Source organism: Lycorma delicatula, chromosome 4 (genome assembly GCF_047948215.1).
Source record: "Lycorma delicatula isolate Av1 chromosome 4, ASM4794821v1, whole genome shotgun sequence".
NCBI classification, from domain to species: domain Eukaryota; kingdom Metazoa; phylum Arthropoda; class Insecta; order Hemiptera; family Fulgoridae; genus Lycorma; species Lycorma delicatula.
In genome coordinates, this window is record NC_134458.1 from 25,621,472 (window position 1) to 25,647,871 (window position 26,400).

The following is a 26,400-nucleotide window of genomic DNA, read 5'->3' on the forward strand; positions in this document are numbered from 1 at the left end:
CTTTAAATGCTTCTTACGCCACATTTTCTGTTTTAGTCAGCTTGCAGATCGTCTCTATGGACGCACCAACAGTAATCTACGATCATGTTCACATTCATCCTTCCCTGATATCTGCATTTCATTTCCTTTATATCTTGGTGGAATCTTTCACCCTGTTCTTCACTTACAGCATCAAAATTTACAGGGAAGTAATCGGTATGAGGATGTAGAAGATTTACCTTTAAGTTCATTGAACAACCCAAGTCTTAGAATTTCATTAGCATGTTTTCCATTTTTCAGATACTTGTTGTTCCCAAGAAATTTCATTACGACTTCTTTAAATGGTTTCCATGCTTCTTTTTCAGTGTCCTCCATTTTTGTTTAAAAGACTTAGTTTATGAATATCTGGACCAATGAAAACACCTTTCACTTTTGCTTCTGACAGTTGTGGAGTATTATGGCATATGTATTTAAAACATTCTCCTTCTTTAGATAGAGCCTTTACAAATTGTTTCATCAATCCCAATTTGATGTGAAGTGGAAGTGGGAGGACTTCCTGTGGATCAACCAAACTTTTCCGTATTACATTTTTGCTCCTGGGTTGTAATAATACCCTATTATTATTTTCTTATCATTTTTTTCTTTGGTAATTTTTTTCTGGTCCAATGTTCTTTCTTATCCCGGCTGTCCCATTCAAACAAGAAGCAGGGATATGTGGTGTATCCTCCCTGTTGTCAAAGAAACATAAACATTACTTTTAGGTCACCACGTACGTATTATCCACTCATGATTGCAGTATTTCAATTTAGACAGAACTAATTCTAAATTCTCATAGCATTCTTTCAGATACTCAGTGTCCTGAGTATCAGCTTTGAGGCTTCTTTTTGATGAGTCAATAAACAGCCTCCATTCATTCACATCATACTTTATATTCAACTGCTCTATTACACCAGGAACATTGTTACAATAAATTAATCTTCCACCTTCAGAAAGGTATGGAGTAAAGACTTTTTCTCTCTTTCTGTACCACGAGAAAGAAATGCCAGGGGCCTGTAATTTTTTTCTTTTAATCTAGATCTTAAACGTTCTGTTGAATTTTTAGGAAGACTTAAATCTCTGACCAAGTCATTCAGTTCATGCTGTGAAAAATGTTGTGGTTTGGAACTACCAGAAATAAAATAAACATCATCATTATCATCATCATCATTCTGTGACTGTGTTTCAGAGTTGTTGAGTATAACTTCTAGTTTTTCTGGAACTGAAGGTACAGGTACACCACGGCTGTGAGGTGCACGGTGTATTACTGAATAACAATTTGTATCCACAATTTCTTTCTTATTTCTGAAATTGAACCCTTGTACATTACAAGAACAAAAGTAGCTATCATATCTATGATGTTCCCTCCAGCTCATTGGAACTCCAAATCAAAAAAATATTATGTTACCTTTTGTCCATTTGCATAGTTGCTCTTCCATACAAGTAGAACAGACTATTAGGGGCCCACATTTTATCTTGGTCACCAATTTTTACCCCAAAATTTGAGGTGTGTGAGAAAAGTAATGAGATTGCTAATACTGCGAGCGATCTGGCAACACTGTGTCTACGAGTCTGTGCTAGATCGGTTTGCTCATCCCTTCCACATGCTCAGTACGAGTTTAACTTCGTTTAGCCAACACATTATTTTTGATAGTGTCATCAGTGAAGTTGTGTATTTCTTGTGAGATCAGATGGTCGTTTACAATAAGGATGATGAGTGAACAGTTAAATTTAAACACTTTCACCGTACATCAAATTTTGACAGATGATTTGGACATGCAAAAGGTTTGTGCGAAATTTGAGCTGAAAAACCTCACAATGGAACAGAAGGACAATCGAAGAAACGTGTGTGTTGATCTTCTTGAGAGGATTGACAATGACCAAGAATTCTTCAATCATGTGATTACAGTTGATGAATCCTGGATATTTGAGTATGATCCTGAAACAAAGCAGCCCACTCCGTCATCTCCTCGACCGAAAAAATGTCAAATGAGCAAATCGGAGATCAAAACCATGCTGATTTGCTTTTTTGACAGTGGGGTATTGTGCATAAAGAACTTGTTTCTCCAGGACAAACTGTCAACCAAGTGTTTTATAAAGGTGTCCTTGAAAGGCTCAGGAAAAGAGTGATTCACATGAGACCAGACATTGCAGACAAGTGGATGCTTCATCATGACAATGCCCCGTGTCACACGGCCATTTCCATCAGTGAATGTTTGACCTCAAAACGCATTTCTATGGTTTTTTAACCCCCTTATTCACCTAATTTGAATCTATGTGACTTTTTCCTTTTTCTGAAATGAAACATGTCTTAAAAGGAGGTCATTTTGGAACTCTGGAGAACATTCAAAAGCCTGTGACCAACTAGTGAAAAGCCCTACTAGTTGAAGCCTTCCAGCGCTGCTATCAGGAGTATATAGCTGCCCAAGGGAACTACTTTGAAGGGGATAATATTGTTGTTTGAAAAAAATAAAAACTTTGGTAAGTAAAAATTCAGTCTCGTTACTTTTCTCACACACCTCATAGGTTTAGTTTTTTAACAAAATCTGTAATATTGCTTTGCTGTTTCTTCACCACAAACTCCTCGCAAATGTAACAGAAGTTATTAGTTGAATTAATGCAACCCCTTTAAGCCAAAATATAAAAACACGAGGACAGCACAAATAAATTAACTTCAAATTATGAAAGAAAACTAAAATACTATAGAAGATTTAGAAAACTATTTAATACTAGCAAAACCTTTCAACACAGTGTTCTAATTGCAACTGATTTATTTTTATTTCAGTAGTGGGAAGGGGAGTAGGATTGAGTGAGTCATCACTTTAGCTGATATATTGATAAAAATTACTCATGAAGTTACTCTAATTAATCATATTACATCATCTTATTAGTCATTCATCTTACTGTATCAAACCAAAATTATGAACACTACTTGTATTCATTTCATATAACCAAACTAATAATAAAGTATCAAAAAAATTAACACAGACCTAATTTTTTATTCAGCATTTTATAAATAAAATATTGATTAGCAATTTTGAGAATATTAAAAAAGTTGATTTTGTGAAAAAATGGTACGTGATGGAGTTTTTCAACTATTCTTCCTGAAACTAGCACACAAAAATCTATAAGAATTAGTTATTAGTTTTCAAACAACTTTTTCATTATTGACCTATAATTGATTCCTATATATTTTTTAGTGCTGAATCTGAAAACAACCTTCATTTTTTTCCATCGCATGAGAATTTTTCGCAAATTACAAATTTCAAAATTTGTAAAATGTTGAAAAATTGCAAAAATGTGATAGTATAAAATAGACATAAAATGGTTTTTTTATAATAAATGGATGTAATATATTCACTTTTTTGGGTTATACTATGCATTCTTATAGCTAAACAGTTGAGTGGTCTGAAGATGGTGGGCAGGGGAGGTTGAAGATGATGAAATGGTGGGAGAGCTTGCCTGACAGGTTGTGGCAAAACTTAACAAGATATAACATGTTTATTGGCAACTATCCATGCCACTCTTACACCATGCAACTACTATCAGTGCTGTTTCAGTCATCAGTGTGTGTAAATCGAATTTTTTTCTGTCCTCTGTGATCAAACCCATTTTTGTTCGTGGAAGAGGATGTATTTTCAGGCCATAAAGCTAACATTCTGTTTTCAAAATAGATTCAAGAGGCGGTAAAAATTTTGCAGATTCTTTTTGTTACATTTGTGGTGAGTTAACCCCTTTAACATGTTAGTTATGTAGGTAACTGTAGCCCCTAGCTGCGTGGATTTTTTAAAAATAAAAGTACAGAAACGTGCATGTTAGTTGAATCTATTGTATTTAACTTATACTTGATATGTGTATAAAACTTAAATAGTAAAGATTCTATAATACTAATTAATAAATGTTTTAGCATGAAAAAGGAAATGTACAGTTAGCTTAAAAGGTTTTGTTAGTCTGATAGATTTCAAAACATGGATCTATGCTCAAGCCAGCTTCACAGTTAAGACACTAGTAGGAAGAATCCTTCCTTTTATCATTTTTATAGCTAACAACACATCTCTTTTGTGGATTGGTTTTTTTACCTGCAGGTGGAATTCTCTTTGGGAAATGTCCGTCAGTCAATCTGGATGGGGGAGGCTTGATTATTGGCCATCCACAAGATGGCTTTTTGTTCTTACATTGTTTACAATGTTGTTAAATAAGTTCACTGATCAGAGATAATCTGAACAACAGATGATTTACTGTTTGGTGATTCCTCTTTTAATTTAAAATCATAATAATTATTAATTTTTTAAAAAGTTTCATGTACAACATTTTCTCATGTTTGTGTTTAACAAGATAACATATAATGTAAACAATAGATGGTTTCACTTCATTTACTTTTGTGTGCTTGTTAGTTTTTTCTATATATTCCATATTGTAATATGTGGATATAAATGAAAGTAATCATTTTTCACATCATTTGAGGATGGACACATCACCAGAATGTGTTGCACACAATTCACCTTTCACTTATATTTTTTTTTTTTTAATTTCTTGTGGTACATTCTTTTCCTCAGATTAAGTGTACTAACACAATCTGTATTTTTACTTTTTAGTAAATGGGCTAAATTAGTACTGTTATACAAACTGTCCATCCACAATGTGTAGCCTTTACCCAAAAGTTTTTCTACGAGTGTGAGGACTACACTGTCAGATTTAATTAACCCATCAGAGATTAGATTTGAATCAAACTGCATATCTTTTCCAGTATGCACAATGAAGGACTATGTGTAAGCAGTTGTTGATTCACAAACTTCAAACATTTTCATATTAAATTTTGCTGCCTTCTCAGACATGTACTGACAAAAGACAACAAGCCTTTCCATAAAAGCAAAGATTCATCGATGTAGATATCTTTCAAGAGAATATAGGCTTTTTGAAACGTATTGTTAAGGTGAGAAACTATCGGGTGAATTTTAAATAATTTTTTTGGTCCATTAAAATTTTCTACTTGTGTATTGTCATTGAAATGAAGAAATTTGACAGAAACTTATATTTGTCACATGACATGAATGAAGAAAAAATATTGCTTTCCAGTAATGGGTTTTTTGAAAAATATGATCTGAAAGTTGGTCTATTGGATATGCTCGTGAGAATAAACATAGATATTAGTAGATATATATCATCACTGCTGTAGCCAGACCGTTTCTATTGTCGTGAGAACAATGGGAACAACATACCCAACTTTGCTCTCTCTTGCTGAGAGTATCTATTGGTCTCCTGAACAATCATATTTATAATAGTCTCATCAAAAAAGAATTTGAAAGTCTCAGAAATGCTATTTAAATCTATTTGTGGTCCAGTATTACAAACAGTAAAATCTTCTACTATACCTGATAATTTTCCATCCCATCCCAAAACGACAGTAGTATTTCCCTCATCATCTTTTGTAAACTTAACCCCAAGTTATTACTATCAGTGACTTGTAATGCATCCCCAGAAAATAAATCAGTTATTCTATTAAAAATTTCATCTTGTTGGTGTACTGCATTACCAGAACCATTATGCATTATAATACCAAATTCATCCTCATCATCGGTCTCGTCTATTGTAACAATATCTAAATGTTCAGCATCAGAAAAATCAGAGTCTGATGCTAAGTCATTTAATAATCTTGCTACTTCATTATTAATCACAAAAGCTCTATTTTCTGCCATGTTTGAACTGTTTACTTTTTCTACAAAAATATCCTTAAAATACAAGTTGAAAACAACAAAAAAAAGTGCATACAAATTCACAAAAAAAAAAAAAAATACAATACAGTAAAGAAAGAAAACTTGTATTATAAACATGATGTTTTTATAACCACATTTGGAAAAAGATTAATATTACATAAACACAACATTACTAAAAACAATATAAATTACCTAATGGAAAGAAAACACTGAAAACATGATGTTTTTGTAACAAAAATTGTGAAAACATAAGTGTAAAGTGAACAACAACATTGAAACAACAACAAATCGAAATGATGGCAGCGTGGTGAGAGGAACAGGCTGCAGTAAAGGAATGTTCAAAACAGCTGTTTCTCTTGGCAGTTGTTACAGAAATTACACCTTATGAGTAACATTTTATAGCTTAATGGTACTATTCCCCTGTATTACTAAATAAATTGAGTGGTTTTACACAACAGTGGTTGACAGCAACACGCAAAGCTCACTATTACAGCAAAACTCCATGGAACTGAATTTTCACTGCCATAATAGTATGGCAAAACGCATCTAATGGTTAATAGTGGAAAGAAAAAAAAAATAATATAAATATAAATATAAGTTTTGTTCAACAAGTGTACCTCATGTATTTCGGAGTGAAAATAGGAGATCAAGACAAAACTTGGCCACCCACTACGTTTGCTACAAATGTGTTGAAGTACTTAGATGATGGTCAAAGGGTGAACAAGAAGCATTCAGATTTGGAGTTCCAATGGTGTAGCAAGAGTCATGAAATCACACAGATGATTAGTTACTTTTGTTTGACTGGTGTTCAGAGTTTCAGTTTGAAGAATAAAAAATGGATTGTATATCCAAACGTGCCATTCGCTTTACGCCTGGTACCTTATGGTCCAGACGTACCAGTGCCAATTCCACCAGAAAATTTACCTGAAATAGACAGTTCCACAAGTGATTTAAATGAAGATAACATTGAGGAGTACGAATCCAGAGATAGTTGTGCACCAAAGCTTTATTCATTGTTTGAACTAAATGATTTGGTTCAGGACTTACATCTGAACAAAGAAAATTCAGAATTGCTTGGTTCAAGGCTTAAAGAGAAGAACCTGCTAGCAGCTGGTACCTCATTTTCCTGGTTCAGGTACAGAGAAAAGCATTTTCTTCCATATTTTTCAGAAGAAGGAGAATTAGTCTTCTGCACTGATGTACGTAGACTTTTTACTCGATTTAACATTCTGTACAAAAGTACCAATCTGAGACTGTTCATAGGTTTATCCAAAAGAAGCCTCAAAGTTGTTCTTCTTCACAATGGGAATATGAATTTATCAATACCTGTCAAACATTCTGTCCATTTAAAAGAGGGTTATGACAATTTGGAATTCAATCTTGATAAAATTAAATATGACAGTCATAAGTGGGTCATACATGGGGCGATTCAAAATAATAACAATGCTCCTAGGACAGCAAGAAGAACACACAAAGTTTCCTTGTTTTTATGTTGGATAGCAGAGACAAAAAATCAGTGGTTAAGGAATGATTGGCCAAAAAGAACTTCATTAGAACCTGGAACCAAAAATGAGCTCTGAAAAGCTCTTGTAGATCCAAATAAAGTTCTTCTTCCACCTGCCACACTAAAGTGGGTGTCTTTACTTTTACTGTTCCTGATTATAGAAAACTTCTCAAAGATGGTAATTTTGAGAAACAAATGGAAGTTGCAGAAAAAGAAGTCTGGGGAGCCTTTAAAGATGTAGTAACCAAGTTTCTGGACAATAAGAAGGATCTGAACTTCAAATCAATCATTGAGAACATGCTGCAAAAGTACAAAAATTTAGGCTGTTACATGAGCTTGAAGATTTACTTTCTGAATTCACATGTGGACCAGTTTCCTGGAAAAAATCTAGTTGCCATTAGCAAAGAGATGGTTGAGAAATTTCAACAGGACATGAAAGAAACCAAAGGAGGTATCAAGGAAAATGGAGTACTGTGATGGTGGCAGACTATTGCTGGTTGTTACACCGAGATGAACCCTATAGGGAACATAGAAGAAAAAGCGTGAAACAGAGTATAAGCCGTCCAAAGAAACTTCGACACATGAAATAAAATTGTAAGTATTTTACATGCTTTGTCATTATGGGTGGGTGTAGAGGGGGAGTGCTTTCCAAAGGCATTACATACCGCATAAAAATTTATTAAATAAAAATCAATTAATTTAAAAATGCACTATAACAGAAATTAGGCTTATTTTGTGGCAATTTTCATTAGAAATTAAGGGGTCAATGATCCCACGCCCATAATCTCCTCTTCAGACCATTCAACTGTTTAGCTATAATAATGTATAGTATAAGTCAAAAAAGTGAACATATATTAACTTATAAACAAAATTGTTTTATATCTATTTTATTGTATCACATTTATGCAATTATTCAGCTTTTTACAAATTCTGAAATTTGCAATTTGTGAAACATCCTAACATGATGGAAAAATAATGATTTTTGGATTCAGTGCTAACAAATATATAAGAATCAATTATCAAAAACTAAAAAACACAAGCATCGCAAGCTTGTGAAATTATCGAGTCATCATTTCATATTTCGAATTTATTTCTCTGGGTACAGTTCTTGGTATAATTTTCACCAAGATTTTGGTTGGAAGACTTATGTGCTGGCTGTCAGTAAAAGATTATGACATTTTTGTTTTGAAAACTATTGTATTGGACTGCTACAATAAAAGTCTAGTTGTTGGTAGCAATTATGTGAATGAGAAGGGTAAGTTGTATAAGTAATTTTAGTAAAATCTGTTTGTTGACTGTGACTGAAATATTTTAATTTTGGTGAATTATTCACCATCTTTCCTGAGAAATTGTCGGGTACGATTGAACTACAGAATTCTACTAAAGTACTAAATCTGGCAGGATATTCCAGGGGTTTACACGTATGTATAAAATACTATAAATTTTAAAAGACTTGACAATTAATTGGAATCTAGAAAAAGCCTTTCTAAAAAAGTAAGAATTTAGGACTGAATGGGTTAACATAATTTTTTATTTAAAATAAATCATTTATAACTGTTGTCTCTACTTTTGCTATTGGAATAATACCTGTTGTATTTCTACTAGACAGGTGTTTACATTTAATCTGCAGATAGATAAAACAAGCTTTTATTTTAGTGATAATGTTAACTTAATTAGCTATTTATCATTTAATTTAATTAAAATTTATTATCAGTTTTAATCATTGCTCATCTGCCAATTAATGGTAGTTGATTTAATAGTTTGGTTTTTTTGTATTTCATTGTAGGATGGAGTTACGTTGTGTTGTGGCTGTGATAAGACATGGGGACAGAACTCCTAAGCAGAAAATGAAAGTTGAGGTTCGACACCCAAAGTAAGGACTGATTAGATACAATTTTTTTAATTTTTACCATAACTATTTATTGCAGCTCATTTAGGTTTTTTTTGATTAGTTATAATTATGTATTTTTTTTTAATAAGATAATAGTGTAGTTGTGTATATTATTTTAGACTAATATTTTCTAGATTTGATGCAAATGAAATATGCTTTTCAAATTTTTATTACTATTTTGAATACGGTCATGATTTAACAAAATATTTCAATGTCATTAATTAAAAACATTTTGTTCCTCAGGAGCAACGTTTTGAATTCTTCTCGTGTAGATTTTATAGCTATAATACCATATTTTCATATTTGCTTGCAGTTCATAAGAATACATGATTATAGTCAGATGTGTACATCTTAAAATCTGAAGGTTTTTTTCATGACAGATATACATACATATATTTCCTTTTTATTTCTTACCCACAGTTACATTATAAACTAAAAAAAAAACAAGTGTAATTAAAAATTATAATTATCTTCCAATAATTAGTAAGCTTGTATTGTCAAGCCTGTAACAAAAGGATCATACAAGCCATTTTCTTAGCTTCTCCTGGTAGGTTTGTGACTTCATGTCAAAAGAAAGATTGAATTGCTGATATGTTAGGTTAACTTTAAGTTGAGGACTCATGTTCTCTGCCTTTGATATTTTTAAGTTATCAGTTATGAATAAAGCAAGATAATTATTTGTGCCACTGTGTAACTTATTAACATGTACCTTCCTATAAACAGTTCAATTTTATATTTTTGATGTTTTGCTGATGTTCAGACTTGAAATAAAAAAATGATTTCTTCTTTATTTTCTAAACAGCCCTGTGAACTTACAATTTTTTTTTATTCTTTATCTGATTATTAATAAACATATTGTTATTTATTTCTTTAATCTTGAACGATTCATCAGACGAGTAACATGTCTTGTATTTGTTAGGATCCTAAAAGTTACCTTATCAAAGGTTTTAAAAATGAATCAGATCTTTACTAGTAACAATTTATACAGTGTACATACTCTAAAATAATAAAATAACATGTTTTCAAATAAATAAGTTACAGTATAACCTACAAATATTTATATCTTCGGAGGAATGTTTCTGAAAATTCAATACATCTTTTTATTTCCCCAGCTAGTAGATGACTGAAGGATTATATGCTGCTGATAAAAAAAAAATGATGTTAAGATTTATGTGTTTCTAAAGATTTTTGGGTTTCTGAATCCAAAAATACAAAATTGTTAGCTACAAATTTATAAGGTCATCTGTGTTTAGATCATTTCTCTTCTTGAATGAGTTGTTTTAAGTATATATGGTAGTTACACAGTAGCAATAAACATGTTTGCTACATTTATGATGACTTTAACATAGAGTAGCCTAGCATAAGGTTCCAGTTCTGCAAATGTATATGAAAGTTAGAAAAAGTTCCCATAGCCATCCCATACAGTTTAAAATAACAGTTGTAGTAAGGAATTTTTGGTTTTATGTTGGCAGTACTCATGTTGACAACATGATATTGGTTTGTTTGGCATTTCTCCCGTCACCACCCCATTCAATCGCCCTAAAGCATAAGACCGAATGTCTGTGCCACAAATGGCTACTGAGCCTTGAAACAATTTAGCAACCAGTGTCCTAACTAGCTGCTAGAGCTAACCTAAAAGCGTGAGCAGAATGTGGTATCATAAACCAATTGCTTGCGTATCCCACCGCTCACTTGTAATACATTTGCTAAAATGGGTAGGTGCACCCCGTCAACTACTAAAACATATATGACAATCAATAATTAAATTTATCTCATCTAAGACAGCAATTCGCTGCCACGCCTAGGCCTCTGAATGCCAGCAAGTACCTGTCCACCATTAAAGCGCTTGGAGCCTTAATCTGGCTGATAGCCAGCCATATTTCTCGGTTAGTTTCCTACAGCAGTGCGGTAGGAGTCTTTTCCCTTAGGTAAACTACTGATTTCGGTTGAACAAAGCAACCGCATCAAGGAACTCCCACACGGTCCGACAATGTGGCTCTTGCCACATTGACTCCTTGCTTGTGAGTGGCCAATTTTCCCCTTGACCTCTAAGTTCCAGGGTGGCCTGAGTTCTGGTCCCCCCCAAGATCTGGGCAGTTGAACATCATGTGTTCATTCGACTGGACCTCCACGCAGACGCACAGCTCATTAGCTGCCAGGCAGAACCGAAACAAATATTGGTTTAAATTTACATGGTTGGAAAGCACTCGGGCTCCTGCTGCCCTTAAAAATGAAGGAGAGGCATACAATCTCCCCAAATCCTGTATAAACTTATACAAAGATCTTTCCTTAGTCTTGGCGTGCCATTCTTGCTACCATGCTTCCATTGTGAGGCTGTAAAGCCTCCTTCGCAGTCCGGAGATGGGCAACTGTTCGAAATTTAGAATCGGTGCATTGAGATTAGCGTTCCGCTCCAGTACAGGCCCAGCTCGAAACCGCATCCCAAGTCCCTCGGCCTCCCTGCCGCTTCGCAATTTCCACATGGCTGCCCGAACTTTCACCACTAAATCGATTTGGAGAGCCAAATCGATAAACAGGATGTTTTAAAAACATCAGTGCATACAATTAAGGCTCTGGGCTGGGCATTTCTGAAATTTTGAATAAGTGCTCTATTTCTTTCCAATCTATGCGCTCAAACGGACGCCGCGTAAGAGGTCATACTTTCGAAGACACCTCGGTACACCATGTACAAATGACGGCTCGAGAGCCCGTAATCATTTAGAGCAATTCTGTTAAGCTTGTGCATCACAGAGACGGTGTCCGCCGCTACTTGTCTAATGTGGTTGCTAAACAGCAACTTCTCATAAAAAAAAACAAAAAAAACACCTATATACTTATGAACTCTAACTCGGCTGATTACACAGCCTTTATACTTAATATGGAGGTTACGGCTGTATAATAATTTTTCTGCACCCTTGAGAAGCATAAACTTCATCTTGGGCACAGAAATCTTTAAATTTTGAATGTCCATCCAGCCTACAGTTGACAAAGCCGCCTGCGATCGTGAGTTACCACGAACTAACAGGAGACATTTATCGGCGAAAGTCTGAGCCGTGACCTCTTCCGGGAATGTCAGTTCCAAAATCCGTCGAATACCAGGTTCCACAGTAAGGGACCGTGAGTGGAGCCCTGCGAGCTTCCTCTGGTGACGGAATTTTCCACAACCAGATGCGCATCCATAAACAGAGCCGTGCGATCAGACAAGTAGTCACGTACTACGGCCTGCAGGGCTACGGGAGGACAGAACTCCAACACAAGGAAGGAAATGCTGCGTCTATGTCAATAAAAATTGCCAAAACATATTTATAGTCGGCGCTTTCCTCTTCGATAAGAGCATTGAAGATGCAATCGTCGATGCCAACCCCTTTCATGAAGCCATACTGGCCTCGATTTAGAAGTGAGTTCATATCGATGTCTTCCCAGAGCCGTTCGACAACCAGCCTTCCAAGCAACTTGTCGAGAACCGGCAAGAGGCCGATGGGTCGATAACTGCTGACCTCACTGGGATGCTTTCCTGATTTTAAGAGCACCCTCACCAAAGCCACCTTCCAACTAGTTGGAAAGCAACCCCAGCTTAGGCACCCCGAGGACAGTATGCCAAGCGGCTCTTATGACTGGCAACAGCTGATAGAAAATATCCGGGTGAAGTTGGTCATTCCCCGGTGTCTTTCTCAGTGCCATTCGAGAAACCACTCAATCTGTATCTTCGGGTTCCACAGTCCGTACGCCAGGGAATGGTATCTCACCCGCCCTAACGCCGACTTCTGCTTCACCCTCCGGAGCATCTGGAAACAGAGTATCCAGGAACGCCTGGTAATTCGCCGTAGATCTTAAAGTGGGGTCACGACCACCAAACCCGCATCGAACACTGAACAACACGTGCAATGGCTTTGGCCGGTAACATGACTTCGCGAGCTGCCACGGGTTGCGCTGCAACTCGCGCATGGATTCTTGCCAAAACTTGAGTTTGGCTTCTTTGATGGCATGAACATACTCATTACGGGCGTGCTGGTAGATTCGCAAACCCTCAGCGCGCACGTCAACGATGATTCCCGTCAGGGGTCAACGCTGATATCTTCTCCTACCGGACCTAACTCTTGCGCGCAGCACGCTACGGTCAGAGGACCATCCCTTTTTACCGGGTTTCCGCATGCGTTTAACAGACGACTCCCCGGAAGCAGCAGTCATTACGGCTCCAGGCACCCTCCGATTAGTGGACTGGCCACTACCTAAGGGTCCGTCCATTGACCGAGGCCGCCGTAGGACCCTGTAGCAGTCAGTCTTGATGGCCTGGCCGAATTGTTCAGCCATCAATTCCACCTCCTCCCTGTGCTCCATGCGCCATTCAACCCCTGTAAGGCAGCCGCACACTTGCGCCGCAGCCTGTCCTGATTCATGCCCCTTAGGTTGTATCGACCCGAATCTGGAGCTCTTGGACCGCCAGTGTAAGCGATCTCATAGGTTATAAGCCTATGATTACTCATACTGGGCTCGGGCCAAACAGTCCAACTGCTTGTATACCTAAGCAGATTGTCCGTCACCAAGGTGACGACGATGTAACTTTTCCCGCAGTTCAGAAGAGAAAGTCGGCGGTTGTTCTGCCTCATTAATCAAGTAGAGTTTCCTGGCTTCAACGAACTGTGGGAGACCAGCGCTTCTGGGGTCAAGTCATGCGACCCCGGTGCGCACTCCCGACCCCCGGGTACCTGAGTACGAAACTTATCTCCCGCGTCGGGCCGAAAGTATGGCACCCCATCCAGCGAACGCCACTACCAATTCGCCGGTCATGCTTCATCAAAGTTTAGCCGTCGTCTCGAAACAAATGCAAGATATACTCGCCACCAAAAACTAATGATTCTACATTTACGTGGCTGGCTTGGAAACGTAGCCAGCCTAACTCAACAAACAAAGATAGTGCCTTAACTTTACTCTAGGAAGAGAGACACCGTTGCCCAGCGGAGACCACGTGGAGGTACCTCTCAGCATGACCAGAGACTTGGAAAAACTTCCCCAGGGGCTCCTAACTAGCCGGGCCCGCTCGAGAGCGAGCACGGATGGCTTCGGAGTCCCAGACAGGAAGAAAGAGAAATAGAAAAGATAGAGTATGTGTAAGTGTTACCAGGCCGGTAAAGTGTATTTAGGTGTATATGCGAACTATAATAATTCTTTTTTTTCGTGTGTTGTTCCGGCCTGGGAAAGAGTGTAATGTCAGCCACACGGAGTATCATCGGACTAGCGAACTAGCCCGACTAGTGTAGTTTGTGTGTGCTCGTGTAAAGTGTAGGTGTGTATTCCGCGTGGGTATGTATTACCACCTCAGCGCCAGGGCCAGAAGTCGTCTGTAGTGCGGACACCCAACCTGTCGCCCACTTCGGAATCCTGCGTCCGGCATGCCTCAGCGGTAGTGCTAGAACTAAAAATCTAAGAATATTAATAACTTAACCTAACTTACAGACTAAAGAAGACAGGCCAGGTTCGCCCCTCAACTGCGTAGGATACCTAATTCTCGTACGAACTCGGTGAAAATCCTACACGCTACCTTACTGCCCACCATTTCACGGGTCTGTCCGAAGTCGACTCCTATACCGCTGTATTTTCTACGGGTGTGTTCTCTCACCACCTCATATCTCACACAGTCAAATAGCACATGGGCGCTAGACTCATCGACTCCGCATTCGACGCAGAGTGGGCTCTCTTTGAGACCGAGGTCAAACAATTTCTTATTAAAATCTCCATGGCCGGTAAGGAATTGGGATGTATAATGAACCCAATCCTGCCACTTCAACATCATTCTATCCGCGACGTTAGGGAAAAAACCATACGTTACTCGACCGGTGTCCGCAGCGTCCCAGCGAGCATGCCACGTTGGCAGTGTCAGCTCTCGCTGTTCCCTAGGAACCGAGTTCTTTTCTTCACCTCTCTTAACTCGCTTATATATTTCCGCACGTTCAATGAGCAATAAGTCAGCAGGGATTACCCCAGAAAGGACTGGCAATGCAGCCGTTGAAGTCGTTTTATACGACTTGTAAATGGCGATGAGACCAAGGCGCTGGGCACGCAAAAGCTTCTCCCGGTGAAGCCTCTTCTCCGCTAAATCACTCCAGCAGTGTGACGCATACGTCAGTATCGCTTCGAATACCGCACGGTAAATCAACGGACACGCCCGGACTCCCAGGCCCCACTCTCTATTGCAGACACTCTTCAATTTTGTTAGGGAACTAACAGCGTTATTACACAGATATTCTACATTGAGGGAGAAGCTACATTTCTCCCCAATCCAGATACCAAGGTACTTTACTTTATTCGCGTATGGTATCGGAATACCATCCATTTGTACGATTCGACGTACCGAAAGGGATTTTGTCTTTTTTAGGCTGATCAGTTTACTTTTCTCAGGTGAGAATTGGAGCTTAGCCTCGTAGCCCCAGTTCGAGACAACGTCTAGGGCACTGCATGCCCTGGCCTCAATTTCGGCTCTAGTGTCGCCTTCTACAAGCAAGAATATATCATCCGGGTACGCGATGCTTGTGTATCCCTCACCGAGATCCGACGTTAACAATTTATTGATGATCACGTTCCAAAAGAACGGCCCGAGGACAGACCCCTGCGGACAACCATTAGTTCGCTCTTTAGTTAGAGTTTCGCCCCCGATGGTCAATCGGACCTCCCTATCACGGAAGTAGTCCACAATCAGCTCATAGATGTCTCGCGAACATCCAACGCCCAGCAAGCCGTCCTGAATGGACGGCCACCAGGCGTTGTCGAACGCGCCCCTTATGTCTAAACTAATGCCGAGCACCATTCTGCTTCGGCTACCCCGAACTTTTGTAACAACGAAGCTGATTGCGTTTGCTGTCCCAACACCAGGCCTAAACCCAAATTGTCGTTCGCTGAACGCCCCTCGAGCCCGGAAGAGCTCATCGAGACGGCTGGAAATCAGTCGCTCGAGTACTTTTCCAAGCACTGGGAGGAGCTTTATCGGTCTATATGACTTTACAACTGCTCTATCTAAGTCAAGAGTCTTAAGAACAAGCCTCAGGTCATCTAATTTTCATTTTCATTCCGTAGGAAAAACACCCAGACGTAAACATTCATTATACAGCCGGACCAAGTGGTCCCGCAGTCTACCCCACGACCTTTTAATTAGCTCACCGGTAATACCGTCTATTCCAGGGGCTTTCTTATTTGGCAAGGCAAAAACCGCCCGCTTCACCTCATCCAAACTCCAATCCCCGACAGGGTCAGAGCAGCGATCCGAATTCCCATCGTGAGCCACTCTGAGCTCACGATGGTGATTCCCATCCGTAAGCTCTGCGTCCGCTGGCAGCAAGGCTCGAAGCACGTAGTACTACTAGCATCTGCTGTATATTCTTCACCCTCGTGGAGGGTGGTACACACGTCCGCGTTAATTTTCCTACTCATAACAATCCGATAGACTGCGCCCCAGGGATCCCCTCTATTGTCCGATACGAACTTCTGCCAAGCCGCACGTTTCTTCGTATATACTGTATTCACAAATCGTCTCGTGCTGTTTTTATACGCTTCAAGAAGGACAGCCCGCCTACCAGGGTTCCTACATCTCTTGTACCGCTTTCGGTCCTTGTACATCATTCGCCGTAGTCTAAGTCGTTAGACCACCACGCGAAGGACTTCACAGCCCCTCGTGCACGAGGCATCGAGGCCTCAGCTATCTCTATCAGCCGCCGCTGAATACGCGACACCGAGTTCGGGAGAATACCGCCCTCATCCCAAATAGTGACTTGCAAAAGCTCGTCAAACTTTCTCCAATCCGCTTTACGAGTGAGAAGCCGTCCCTCAACGGCGGGAGCGACTCTTACACCAGGTCCCAAGGAATAGTCAAACATGATCATCCGATGATCGCTAAACTGTTCAGGATATATCCTCCAGTTACTAATTTTGCCCAACGCTACATTATTACACAAAGTTACATCTGTATTGGCACTCGAAGGTACGAAACCTAGAAGGCTGATTTAGCACATTGAGTCCGGACTCAGTGATTGCTTCCTCATATGCCCTGCCCTTGTCAGTCACCGAGTGCGCATTTAAATCTCCTCCAATGACAAGGTTCGCATTTCCGTACGTACGAGCAATCAGCCGTCAATGTATCTCCTTGGCTGGTCACGAAACTGACAATAGATATTGAACACAAAGATGCTCTCCCTCCCAATTTTGATTTCACTACAGACGTAGTGCGCAGTCGAGAACTGTGACACCACCAGAGCTCCTAGACCAGGGTTCGCCACAAAGGTGGCCACAAACGTCGCCTTGTCCGCGTCCAAGGCGACGAAGATATCAGCGCAAAGGCGCTTCAGCCTGTCCCGCTCAGCGAGCAGGGGAGGCTCTCCACGCGACGAGGTGCCGGCTACCGGTCCACCTGTCACAATATCATCTTGCCCCTCCAGGGGGCCACACTCGCACTTTCGCTATTCGCTGACATCGTGTAGAGGATAAGAGAAAAGCAGAGAAAAATAGGGTAATAAGAAATATATATACTGATGTATATATAAAAAGTTCGACAGCAAAAGCTGTCAAACCAGAAATCTATAAGGGCGTACTTATCATATTGTTGCCCTTGAACACTCGCGAAATTAGAAAGCGTGCACAGAGAGTAAGTGGATAGGGCGGATAAGCCCCTCACAGATCCCCCCGGACGCCGCATACTCGCCAGCCTACCACACTCGGGCTCCGGTCTTCGAATCTCTTCTAGAACTGTCACCCGAGAGGGGTCACTAAACTGAAGGAAAGCCTAACGACTGCATGCGAGAGAAGTCAGACCTGGCTTTATGTTATCCTGAAAAGGGTGCACCGTACACGCGCCCAAAATCTCGGGGCCCCCTACCGGAATAGGGGTGAGTTCGACATACGCAGAGCTCGCCATCTGAATGCGCATGCCCAGCCGCTACCCCGCTCATTACCGCAAGACATGGTAGCAACTGCTCCCTTGCGGGTTACAGCGCGACCCATGAATGGGGAGAGAAGGACGCCTGGAGACCGCCGGCCTAGCGACCGCTAGCTCCTCTGACCGAAGTCTTTACGAGGGCCGTACCCGTACCGACACTCCTTGCAGTGGCCGGGTCTCTTCCCGCCCCGCTGCCCACACAGACCAGACCGCCACGGGGGCACCCGAGCATGGAACCCGTCATAGTGCGGGGACTCCATCCAAGCACTCACCTTTGGGACCCACTTCTACGCCGAGGGGCAGTCTGTACACACAGAGGGCCCCCCGGGTTCGTCCGCCTACACTCGGACTCAGATCTCCTGCCCGTCACCGGACAGACGACCAAGATTGCGTGTTTTTAAAATCCCGCCGGCAAGTAACTTTTCAAGAGGTGTGAACCATTACTATTGCAATGGTATAAGGTTTCCCAGCTACCAAAGTTCCACCGCGTACTTTTAACAGGGTTGCAGCCAAACGAATTTCTGCAACCCCGAGCGTTTACCGCTTCCCACTGTCCCCACTTAAGGCGGTATTAGCGAGTTGTGCCCCTCCTGCGACACACTACACATTAGTGTGCAGGCCGACTTATCGACACAACCCGGGCCCCCAAGCCTACAACCAAAGTCCGTCAGGACGTATGCAGCCAAGACAAAAACTCCGCTAGTGCTCTGCAAAATTTGAGCACTACCGTCCCACCAATTAAGGCCGCATCCGCCCCCTAGGGGGGACTTCTGGGGTCAGTGAGTGGTGAACTCCAGGCGGAAGACTTGGCGTTAGCGTTCAGAGCAACCAGCACTCTGATGCCCGGGAGACCGTCCAGAATCCGCTCCAACTTCGCCAACAAGTCATCGATACTCCATCAAAGCTGTAGGTATCCCGACACCAGTCGGTCGTACCCCTTGTGACAAGCATGACGGTGAATTGCTCGTCAGAAAACTGATGCATCCAGAAAACACCCAACGAGACCGAGCCGACCACATCGCAGAGAGCGGCCGTTCCCCACGAGAATGAATAATATCAACCCCGTTGAAGCCTACCACCCTAACCCCGACCGTGTACGGCTCCTGGACCTAGAGGACCTCGAGGTCGTACTCCTCAAGGATCCTTATGGCCGCCCGAGAATGGAGCAGGTTTAACTGTCCCAGGCACAAGCGTTCAATATGGTGACGACCGTCCTCAAAAGCTTCCCCCAATTCAGGCTTTTGCATATGCCGCACGATCTTTACCCGGGCTATGTCTGTGACCTGCATTGTTTACCCCCGACCCGGTGTTCGGCATGAAAGCCTTTCACCAAGGCATAAGGAGCGCACTTTGCAGGCGCGGTCTTACTAGGGCAATTGACTGCCCTGTGCCGTTCAAGGGCGTAATGACCACACATCTTCGATTGTGCTCTACAGTGGAGAGAGGTGTGACTAAAGCCTTGACATTTGAAGCACCGGGGTACTTTTGTATGGTCAACGACCCTGCATGAGATCCACCCAAGGAACAGCCGGCCACCAAGACCTGCCGGATCTTAGGCAAGGTGTCAACCACCCAGTGGCTCTAGGCATCTTTCTGCCCTAACTGCCGGACCATCCTGGTTCCCTTGAGGAAGTCCTCGGCAGCCACATCCAACACTGGATTTTGGCTGTGTATTGCCTTAAGGATTTCGGACTCCTCTGCCCTCGTTGCTCTTGGCTAATCACATATCAATATTTTTTGCCGCCGCTCGGTTAGCAACTGAGCCTTCAGCCCGTTCTTTTTCAGAACGTCGCCCTGCAGCCGATTCGCCTACTGCTCATTTACCACCTCCATCACGACGTCATTGCCCCTTCTTTTCATGAACGGGGAAAATTGGAACTTTTCTTTCCTCGGATCCAGAACTTTTTTCAGGGTTAGCTCCATCATGGCTGACGAAGCCTCCGGACCAGGTGTAATCGGGACCACCTTGACAGTGGCCCTCTTAATTTTGACAGCCGGTACCTGGGCTGGCAGCGGTGGACTAGACCGCTTAGGCCCAGGAGCGACAGCTACTGCGGCAAAGGAGACAGGCTTTTTAACCTTCTCCTCCACCCGTTTAATACTTTTGTGGAGCTCGCCAAGAGCTTCACCCATACCTGGCTGAAAACTCCTGACTCCCTCCACCACCTGGTCAACTTTACCCTTGATACAGTCCACAACTGTATCAAGGGCCCGGTTGGTGTCCTGGAGGCTTTCGCGCCCTAAAGCCAGCTCAGCAACCAAATGACTACATTCGGACTGGTAGAAGTCGACTAACTGTGACCCTCCACCGAAATCCGTGACTCCTTCTTTGAGGAGAATTTAGTCCATGCAGACCGCATCTCCTCGATCTTCCCCAATCCATCAACTCCAGAGCTAGACCTCCCTAAGGAAGGCTTCGCCCCAGAGTTCTTCGGCTTAGGACCGATTACCGCACCACTGTCTTTCACCACCTTCGACTTCGTTAGGAGTTGTCTTTCAGACTGGCTGCTCCCTCCAGAGATTAGGTCTCCCTGCATGGTTTCAACCAAAGTCTTCTCTGCACAGTTTGACACTGAGGCTTCAGCAAGAGTTTGTGCACAGTCTGCCGATTCAAGAGGACGCTCCACTACCCTCATGGAGACCTCCTTCTTGGAGGACCAGGGCCTCAGCGGAGACCTGCCAAGTGACCTTCTCATCTGAATGGGTCACCGCCCACCATGTCCTTGGCTAAACTGACCGAGTCGTCTAGGCAAACCCCTCCGGATTGCTCCATAACCGTTTAACAGAACAAGCACCGACTGTAATGCCAAGTACTATGTTAACAGCCTGAATGAATCTGTCACCTATCACAGTACCAGGTGAGCGTTCATAATTTTGTTCCCGAGCAAGGTCGTTCGTTCTCCCACAACCCACTCAAGAAGTCCTAAGCTAAAAGCTCCTAATGCAGACCATCAGCGAGGTCAGAACGAATTGCTTCCTGAACCTGCCAGAGGATCTAGAAAAATTGTTTGGCCTCACGAACCTATGAAATGGGGACACAGTGCAACAAAGAAAACGTCCTTTCTTAGCTGACAGTGACACTACTGCAACACACTATGTGGCTGTGTAGCCCAACTCCACAGCAGCGCAGGTTGACTGACAACCACTGATCATTGTCAGCCTTGACGACGTAAACGTAGGCACACTGCACTTATAGAAAGCAATTTATCGCTACCAGTAGCAGTAAACACAAGTTTTACAGCATAGGGCCAGAGGCCGAGAAGCGATTGACAAGATGATATAGCCACATCAAATGTTACCTGTTTTGCATACAACAATATTAAAGCTGTTTGTTTTGTATTGTGTTTGTCACAGTGAAAAATGTCGGCATTTGAACAGCACACAGAAATCAAATTATGTGTTTTGCTTAAAAAATCACTATCAGAGACATTGATGTTACTTGAATAAACATTAAGAAAAAGAGTTGGCATAAGCCATTTAGTGATGGTTGTATTTAGTGGTAATTTGTAGTGGGCGTCTAGCTACCTTGACAAATAAAAAAAAATAATCGAGCTTGTTGAAAATGTTGTTCGGAGTGGTAGAAGAAAATCTCAAGAAATATATCAATACTTGAGATATTAGTCAGAAGTTGCCACAGTATTTTCTGTTATGATCTGAACATATGTAGCATTTGTCATCGTATTTTTCCAAAAAATATTGTCTTCAGGTCAGAAAAAACTTGTATGACTGGCAGCAAAACTCATCCTGTGGTCATCAAGATCAACATTTTTCTGAACTATATTATAACAGGAGGTGGGGGATGGTTTTTTTCACAATGGACAAAATGACATCAAAGTGGAAATCATTATCATTTCTGCAGTCACATAAATTTTGTTTGAATGGACTGTGGTTAGTGGACTTCATTCAATGTCCACAAATTGTGAATAAAATATCTTCATGTTTGTTTTTTTGCTATCATTTTTGCACAGGATTTTAAAAAAATTATTTAATAGTTTGATTTTAGTTCTTGCACTATCTATAACTTACAAAAATGTAACTTTAAATTCAACATTGTTCTGTGAAGATTTTCATTGTTAATTTGGAGACATTGGATTATAATAAACTGAATGTTGTAGACTTTTTATGAAAGTAGTTCTAATAGAATTAATAAAGTTTGCAGTATGGGCAGTTTTTAGTCAAGCTGCAAATTTGTTCAGAACGAATCTACTCTTTAAAATTCTGGATCCATTTACTAATTGCATGACTTGAAGGAAAACTGTGGTAATGTTTCCAACCTCTATCTAGATCTTGAGTACAATTATTTTCTTAATAATATTTTTTGATTGACGTAGTATATTACTTAACACTCCACTTTTCCATGGTAGCTAAACGGTGAGTATTAGATATCAGGAGAATAATTACCATTCAGGTTTACAAACTTTCCAAGGCTATAAATATAAATTTTAAAAATTCCTCTTAGAGCTACACTGTAGTATCTTTTCAGTTATTAAATTAGTATTTAATTAACATTAGTTATTTAATCCTAAATTTCCCCTCTTATTCCTGAAATATTTAATTTAAAAGAGGCATTGTTGCATTAATACGTATAATAATTATAAATACTTATCATTTTGTACATTTATTTTAGTCATCAGTGTTAAATATATTTATTATATTATATTTCTACCTGTGCATATATTTCATCCATAATGTATGTTACATGTACTTTCACATAAAAATTAAAAAAAGTAGAATAATATACTTAATTTCATGTTAAATTTGATCAATCTGTTTTAAAGTAAATGTAACCCTTGATTTTTATTCATTCTTTCATATAGTTAGAAATAAAGAGGTTTATATTTAACTAATTTTATTTCTAATCTTATGTATATAAATTTGTTTAAAATTTATAACTGCGCTCATTACATACAAAATAGTCTAGTTATAATGCAAGAACAGTTTTTATTCAGTAATTTTTTTTCTTCACCTTCCCAATTGTTTTAATAGTTCTCTTTTATGATTTCATTAAAATCAGTTCTCTGGTTATTTAAGTATAATGTAGTAACCCATAGAAAATTTGAAGAACTGCAAAATTAGAGTTGTCGACAATGTTTACACACATTATGACCAGGAAAATTACACATAAGAAAATTATAATGTTCCTCATCTTAGGAATTGGTATTAAAATGAATGCACAGATACATAATTTAAATGGTTTTTGTGATCTTATGTGTTTTTTTCTTTTTTCAATATACTGATGAATTATTTAAATTATTTTAGGTTTTTTGAGATATTTGAAAAGTATGGAGGACGTATGGATGGACATGTGAAGCTTAAAAGACCAAAACAGCTACAGGAGATCCTTGATATTGCTCGCTCCCTACTGAGTGAAATTGAGCATCGTGCCGCAGATCCAGAGATTGAAGAAAAACAAGGAAAACTTGAGCAGCTAAAGAGTGTACTTGAAATGTAGGTAATTCTAGCTTCAAACACTAAAGGAAAGTGTTTAGAATTTAATAACGCAGTAATATCTTTCTAACATATTTATAAAGAAATTCTATTACCAGAGGATTTTGAAAAGTAACAGATATAACAACGCTTAGGAAAGTCCAAATTTGTTATCTATTTACTACTTATTTTATAATGTAAATAAAGATAGAAAATATGTAATAATGATAGAAGCATATTCTAAATAAAACTGTTTTAATTATTAATTTTTAAAAATAAGTAATCTTTGTGCTGTTTGTTTTATAGGCTGTGTTGAAAAAGTTTTGAAAACTCTTTATTTTAGATACACTTCTTAAAAATTATTATACCAAAAATTAGCTTCTTATTTGTTTTTATTATTATAAATGTTGTTTAAAAATGTTTTTCGTTAAACTTTTTATTAAAATAGTTCTGTTTCATCAGTGTTAAAAACTATTACTTTGCTGCATCTCTTGCTTATTTTTGGCCTCTTGTTTTTTTAAATCTTTTGTTGGTAGTTTGTTTCAACACCTTTTGTTTTACCATTAATCTTTTGAACATAAGATGATGTTTTAATTTTTCTAATCAGTTTAAAAAGTTTTTGTGACCCTTTTTTCTACAAATAATTCTGTTTTTATTTTCTACACTTATCCAGTAACTTGAAAATGTAAATTTGTATTGTTGCTTTAATTACTGTAGACTGCTTTCTTCAAGGAAAGTGTTCTACATTTAGTAGTCATTAAAAAATTTTAAATGTAACGTACTAAAGAATTAAAAATACTTCAGTAACACGCATAGATAATTGTCAAAAATAGTGTTTTCACCATGAGTGGTATCTAAACAGTGAAGTTCAGATGATGTGACACAGTAAGCTGTTCAGTTTAAGAATTAACATGTCTTGAGGAAAGTACTGCGATAGTAGAGATTGTTTTTATTTAAAGACATTATTTTTGGTTATGATACATATCAAATTAAATTTAAAAACTCTAGTACAACAAATGATGCATGTGAAAGCACGAGGAGTCCTGCTGTTAGACTTTTGTTTCTAGCCTACGCAAAGAAAATGTTACTATCAGGGAATGTCCTAGCAATAGGTAGAATTAGGAGCTCCATCCTGCCCCTAAGCAAATCTTGTGAGTTACTTTTAAAATGTGAATTTTTAAATCTGGTTTGTGCAAAGCAGCGAAACTAATTTCTGTTCCAGAAGTTTGAATACTCTAGTTACTGATCCCAATAAATGTTGCACCTATTTACAGGTAATAAATAATAGAAAATTTTTTTTTTAATTTTAACATTTTATTTTTTCTATGAGACTAAATTATTTGTTAGTGAAAAACTTTGAAGGGACAACCTGGGTTTTCCATTACAGAGATAGTTCTTTTTAATAGAGCTTTGTTATTGAGAAATTTCACTGTATAAATTTATTTTAAGTAAATTAAATCAACTTTTAAAAATATAACTTGGAAATTTGTTTTCGGGGTATGAAAATTATTAAAGGTTTTTCTTATTAAAGAAATAGTACATTTATGCAATTCTGTTTTAAAGTTATATGGGAGAAACCTTTATATTTTTACAGTTAGTGTATTGTTTTTTGTGCAGAAACATTTAAAATATTAAGTGAGAATTATAACATGTAAAGATTTGAAATTGTTTGTTATCATCATTGTTTACCTTAAAACAGCTCCCTGAGTGCAGCTGTATATGCATTAACATTTCTATTACAGATTGATAATTTTCATGTCCTTTTAAATAATTTTTTATCATTACTTTTTAATTTTATCTTTTCCACCAATATTTTCAAAGTGAGTTTCATTACGTTTACTTATTCTACACTGTCTTTCATTTTCATTTTATCTTTTGAGAACAGTTGAGTTCATAGTTTATTTGTCTCCATTTAAATGTACATTCCAAATTATATTTTCTCCTCATACTTTCTTGACGTTGACATTTTGCCCATAATTATATTAATAATGTTTAAATTTTATTTCTGATAATTGAGGGAATTTGTTGGTGGTATAACAGTATGTCGCTTCATATATGCATTTATCTATTTATCTGCATCTGTTAATATACAAATAATTAGTGATTAGGAGTACTGAGGAGTTTAGTCTGTTGATAAGTTATTGGTGGAGATTTAGTTAATCGGAGTGGAGTAGTCAAGTCGTGTACAACAACTTCTAACTGTAAAAATTTCAAAAATACCAATTAGTATGCTATTAAAGTTACATTTAATGAGAATTTTTTTACAGTTTGGTATCGTTTCACTGTTGTTTCTTTACCCCTGTAACGTTTTTCTGTTGTTTCTATCTTTATTTCTTAATTCTCTTAGTAGCAACGATATCATTTGAAATTTGGCAAATACTTTTTTAGAGTATTTTTTAAAAATTTCAAATACTCAATTTTCATCTGACATAAAACATTTATCGCATTAGATTAATGATAAAATCCTAAATTTTATTTAATAGGGCTTACAAAATTTATTGCTACCATTTAAAATTTCAAACATTTTTTTGTTGGAATTTCTTCAGTATCTTCGTAAATCTAGATATTAGTACCATTTACACAAATTAAAATATTATTTAAGTCATACTTATTGATTTGATTATACTAGTGTAGAAATGGGACAACCTTGGCCTTTGACCCCAGGTGTGATCTTGACCTCTGCCCGCTAGGTAAAAAAAAAACGCTGATTTAAAAAAAAATTATAATTGCCTACATCATCAAAAAAATTCTTTAAAATTAAAAAAAATAAATTTAAAGTTGCCTGAATCTTCAAAAATATTTAACTTAAATATAATATAAAAAATGGATATGAGTTAGTAAATAAACTAAAAAATTCTTAAATATAAATGATAAAACTAGGATGGTTAGTTATGATATCTGTAATATGTATCTTAGTAGAAGTAACTAT

General features: G+C 38.7%; 1 protein-coding gene across 10 annotated transcripts in view; it reads left to right on the forward strand.

Moving 5' to 3' along the window:
• Window positions 1–26,400, forward strand: part of LOC142323199 (inositol hexakisphosphate and diphosphoinositol-pentakisphosphate kinase 2-like) — a 330,980-nt gene that overhangs the window by 165,952 nt on the left and 138,628 nt on the right. For all 10 annotated transcript variants that reach the window (XM_075362529.1, XM_075362537.1, XM_075362533.1 and 7 more), the window contains 2 exons: window positions 9,020–9,106; window positions 23,304–23,492. In XM_075362529.1, the coding sequence (XP_075218644.1) occupies window positions 9,020–9,106; window positions 23,304–23,492 (276 nt within the window). The remainder of the gene's footprint in view (window positions 1–9,019; window positions 9,107–23,303; window positions 23,493–26,400) is intronic.